The 5,000-nt window shown below is 44.2% G+C and overlaps 2 protein-coding genes across 2 annotated transcripts; both read right to left on the reverse strand.

Moving 5' to 3' along the window:
* Positions 1-2,112: 2,112 nt before the first annotated feature.
* On the reverse strand, positions 2,113-2,502 carry orf129 (hypothetical protein). The gene has a single exon. It carries the CDS (start codon positions 2,500-2,502, stop codon positions 2,113-2,115), a length of 390 nt encoding a protein of 129 aa, YP_009049696.1.
* A 498-nt stretch (positions 2,503-3,000) lies between these two features.
* orf108b (hypothetical protein) lies at positions 3,001-3,327 on the reverse strand. Its single transcript has one exon. The coding sequence runs from the start codon at positions 3,325-3,327 to the stop codon at positions 3,001-3,003; it is 327 nt and encodes a 108-aa protein (YP_009049697.1).
* Between the last annotated feature and the right edge of the window lie 1,673 nt (positions 3,328-5,000).

The following is a 5,000-nucleotide window of genomic DNA, read 5'->3' on the forward strand; positions in this document are numbered from 1 at the left end:
GTGTATGATAAGAAAAAGTACTCTTACTTGTTGCAGAAAGAAAAGTAGCATTTTACAAACAGCTTTGATTCATTAAGATGAAAACTTCACACAGGAAGTGTATGTCACGTATATTTGTTAGTCTATTATTTATGGGTTTATGGGCCTCCATGTGTTTGTCTGTGTGTGGTTTCTGAGCTAGGAGCGCTTGGAATTTCAGTCCTACTCTATACTATAAAAAAAAGTGGCTCTCCTTCGCTTCTTTTTGGTAGTCGAAGATAGAGTCAGGTTCCGAAGGAAGCGTGTATGCGCTTAGCCCCCTCGCTCATGAAACGACTCTAAGCCAAAGAGACGGTCTATGGCGCTACCCCTATCCAGTCATGGGCAGCGTGACGAAGAACGAGACATCATCCCAGCAAAGCCTAACAAAAGGGGAAAAGAACTTCCCGTCTCCTTTGGACAAGCCAGTCATGCATGATCTACAGCGTCGAGAAAGCGTTCCTTATTTTTGCTCAGGAATTTCATCTTCGCACACCTCGGGTAGTTCTTTCCAATCAAAGAACTTCTCTACGCTACTTAGCCAATCAAGAAAGTCCTCAGGATGCAAGGATGCAATCGGCCATGGAAATCGGGAACGTCCACTTTGATCTCACGATCTCCTTGATCTCGATGCCCTTCTAAGACCCGGATCAAGCGCTTCCTTATCATTCAAAATCGAAATTGGCTGGAACTTCTTCTTCTTTCTTTTACGAATCCGGCTTCTCTTGAGTGATTGCTTGAGTTAAGCTTAAGCCTTCTTGACTAGTTTTGAGTCCCGATTTTCAGTCCTTAGATGATCTTTCGGGTCTTAGTTCTTAGTACAATGGATTCCATAGGTTTTTCCCGTGCTCTTCTGAAAGAAGCATCTGGAAATGACTTGTCATGGGCTTATGCGATGAAGAATGATTTGCTCGGGAAAAAAATTCTTGTGCTTATGTGGATGGGTCGCTCAATTTCCCAAGACTAGAGAAGGGGATTTTCCTACAAAAGATGAAAAGTGCTTAGCTTCAAAGGATGACTTGTTTACTTCCTTTGAGCCCCGTCACCTCTTTTGCGACTGCTAAAGATATTTGGTTTGACGAATGTAATCCCAAGATCTTTCTGGATACTATCTCTGTATCCGTCCATTAGGTGGAGTCCACTTGAGTGTACTACTTTGCGACGATATGCCGGACTTGTTCAATTGGTGAACTTGAGAATGTCGAGTTATTGTTGTTCATATTGTCTGAAATCCATTTTCAACCCTCGCGAATCGCGAATACGGGAGCTGCTACTGAGTACTGAGTGAACGGGCGAAAGGAGATTGGAGATAAATCCGTTCCACCTTCATCGCATATAAATGGCTTAGCGAACTCAAGAGCACCTTTGTCAGAGACTAGCTACTTTTCGACCGATATAGTTAGGTCATAGTTAGGTCGCAGTCCTATCAGGGGGCCGTATACACGTTTGCAACCTTTTCGTCGGCGATAACAATGTCGTCACCGAGAATGGCTTTTTGAAAACCTTTTCCCTCTATATACTTTATATACTTTCTCAGCCGCACACTAGCATACTAACATATGGTGAGTTAGTTTAAATGCAGGCGTCAAACCATTTAGCCGGGTTAGGGGTTGGTGAAGTCGGTATTCGCGAAGGAAGAATGCTCTTCATCTCCCCTCGCCGTAATTATCTCTGGAAGTCGCCCCTACAACCCCTTGACTCCTGCGGGCTACGTTCGAACGAAACGAGAGTAAGGCTTTCTCCACGAGAGAACAGACTGACTACTTGGAGAGGGGCGCCTAGTTAACGGAGTTCACGAGGAAGCGACTTTAGTTAGTGAAGCGAGGCCTCACACATCAAACCATATCTTTATCTTACTGAACCGAGTGAGGTATAGACAGATTATACCACAGCTTGTGTTGTGGCGAGACGAAGGGACGAAGCCAGAGGCTCCCTTGCTTGCTTTTGCTTACCGGACAAGAAGGATTATTAGACCTATTAATTATTAATAGACTATAGCGAACCATAAGGAAGACCCTCGTGGTCTCCCTTTGACTTGCTAGGAAACTGAGATCACACTCTTTCCTACTCCAGACAAGTAGTACGGGATACGGACTATAACTCAAGCCTACTGCTCCGTACAGAGTCAGGATTCAGGGATTTCAAACACTCTAATGGACTATAACAGCTGAGTAGTACAAGTACAATAGCCCTGAGTGACTCTTGGCTGCCTTCAGTGATAGACGCAATTACTTGGACGATTCTATTCCTACGAATAGAGACCGCAGAGGAAGGCGTTGTCACGAGACCCGCCCTCCGGGATAGAAAAAGCAAAAATCCTAAGTGGCGGGTATCTGAACCGTATTCTTGTTCGGATGCTTGAATCGAACTCATCTGTTTATTTACGGCAAACCTTGACCATCGTTTCCAACGTTTCCAAGGGAAATTGATTGAATGCACGATCACGAGCCATTCCCACCGACCCATCATGAGGTCACATCTCATGAGTCTATCGTGCCAAAACTACTAATGCTGACGAATGCTTCGCCCTGACTAGCTAGTCTGGGAAGGTAGGTAAGTAAGAGGCGGATCTAGGGCTTCTTCGACTTCTTATTCATAGTTGAGATACTCCCAACCTCCACCAGCAAGCAGCACCGGAGTGAATCGTAACGTTTCGATCTGGGGGTCAGGAGCAGAGGTTGTAGTATCGTAGCTAATGCTCTTTGATCACCGTCACGAGATTTGACTATAGCTAATCAATCTCCTGCTTTCATGGAGTTTGGAATCTTAATGCTATCTTAGAGCGGATCTAGAAATCCCCAGGTAGTGGTAGTTGGCTTGGTGAAATCCGATAATCGATTGGCTTTAGAAAGGCGAAAGGCGGCTTGCCCAACCTAGACATTGTAACTGAAAGTCCTGCCTACTTCTCTTCTAGGCTTAGGGTAGTCCTAGACTACCTTCTTCTTTGCTGGCTTGGGAAAGACCCGCGGGCTATGGATCCCACTAATAGAATGGGACTATAACCAACCTTCCATGGTCTAGGTTCAAGGACAATACAGATTGTGGCTTGGAGTATCTAAGGAAGGGTAGTCGTTTAGTGCGACAGCACTCTGGCTTCATGGACCTAATTTTTAGGGACGGACTCGCTAGTGTCCCAGGGGTGACACTACACACTGAATTGCCCACAACACTATTTTTCCACAGGACTGAATCCATAGAAACCTTGGCCATTACTTTAAGCGGCGGATGATTGGTATGCAGGATCGGTTGCAACGGTTTCACATTCATGTGAATCAAGAGATTGGCTTGAAAGGCTTTCCAACTAGCCATAGTACCATTGCGAGTTGTCCTTCTTCTTTAATCGGTCGCACCAACTTGTTCCCGCTTTGGGAAGGGAACTTGGTTGGAATTCCAATTTCAAAGAAAACACATGCGAAAGGCAAGACATTGAGAAGGGCTTGTTCTTGAATTAGATGGAACATTAGCGGTCTTAGGTGATTCTCTAACAAAGGAAAGAAAGGAATGACTATTTATATCAAGAGACAGGCTTGCTAACCTTCGGGCATAGTGACTAGTGACAAGAGGAGTTGCTTAAGGACCTACGAAGAAAGTGACCGAAGCAGAGTCAATTCATATTAAAACAAGAGGAGAGAATTCAATGTCAATCGACATCTCCTTGGCACACGTGACGGATCATACTTTCTTGCCTTAGACCACTATCGAGGCTATGAGTTTTCATAGGACAGATGATCCTTTACCGTGAAGGTAGTTTACTTGCTTACTTGTTAAAGTAAGGCAGAAAGAGTACCTGTTGTTAACAAAACGGAGTCTCAAAAGCTCATTTATCGCAGTGGTCTCAAAAACGAAATTATCGTATTTTAGAAAAAGAGGTCTATAAAAGTCACTTAAGAAAGATGGCGCCTTTGCGAGGATGTCTTGAATCAGCCAATGCCAAGGCAACAAGGCTAGCATCAAACCTACCTGCCGAGAACCCTCCAACATTCCTACCAAGGTTCCCATCCCCGATGACAGAAGAAGGACGTAACCGGTGTTAAGGTTAGAAGGGTAACTGCTCTCGTAGTCGTAGCCGCTCTTGGGACTGATTCCTTAAGGAAATGGAATTCTTCCTAAATTCCCATGGAAGGTGTAGATGTTTAGGCTTGCCCCTGCTGCTGCTAGAGAATAGGTCGTCACTTTCTTTGCGGTTGATGCGCTTAAATCAACTAGTAGAAGGAAGGTGGCACAGTTCAACTAGTAGAAGGAAGGTGGCACAGTTAATCAACTGAATCCGCGCTTAGAAAGAATAACTTTGAAGCCACGTTTAGAATGGTCAGCACCTTTTGAGAAGAATTGCTCTTTGGAGAGCTAAATATAAGGGCGATGAAAGTTGTAAGCCGTAGAAAGGAGATTTTGTTTGTTCATAGACAGAAACTAATTGTGGAAATTCACTCTTTTATTCTGAGTGCGCAGAATGGTGCTTTGCGGCTACTATGGGTCTTCAAAAGGAACCAGGGGCAAAGACATCCTAAGAAGTTTGCCTATGGACTCTACCTCAGCGACCTTCTTCCGTACTTTCACGAGAAAGCAAGCTATCGACCTTATCTCCGTTAGTTTTTCAAGATCAGTGAACCCGGATGTCAACATCTCTATGGGGCCTACTCTAGTCTTTTATCTGCGGAGAGATGGTCGTTTACATGCTTACTTACTAAAGTACGGGAAAGAAATAGCTTACAAGAACAAGTAAGAGAGTTGACTTGCTTACTTTAACAAGTAAGGGAACTGAGGTTGCTTACTAAAGTAAGGGATTGTTGACCCTTTCAATCTTGTTTGTACCCACGGGGCACATTGAACACCAACTCAACTAAAAAGAGAAAAAAGGGTACTCACTCGTCGGTAAGGGAAAGGCTAGGCTTTTCTTACGCTAATTCTTCTCTTATTATATTTACTAGATTTACTATTGCACTGAGCCCTATTCTATCTCGGGTAACCTGATTACGGCTTTT

Source organism: Capsicum annuum, mitochondrion, assembly GCF_002878395.1.
Source record: "Capsicum annuum cultivar Jeju mitochondrion, complete genome".
NCBI lineage: Eukaryota > Viridiplantae > Streptophyta > Magnoliopsida > Solanales > Solanaceae > Capsicum > Capsicum annuum.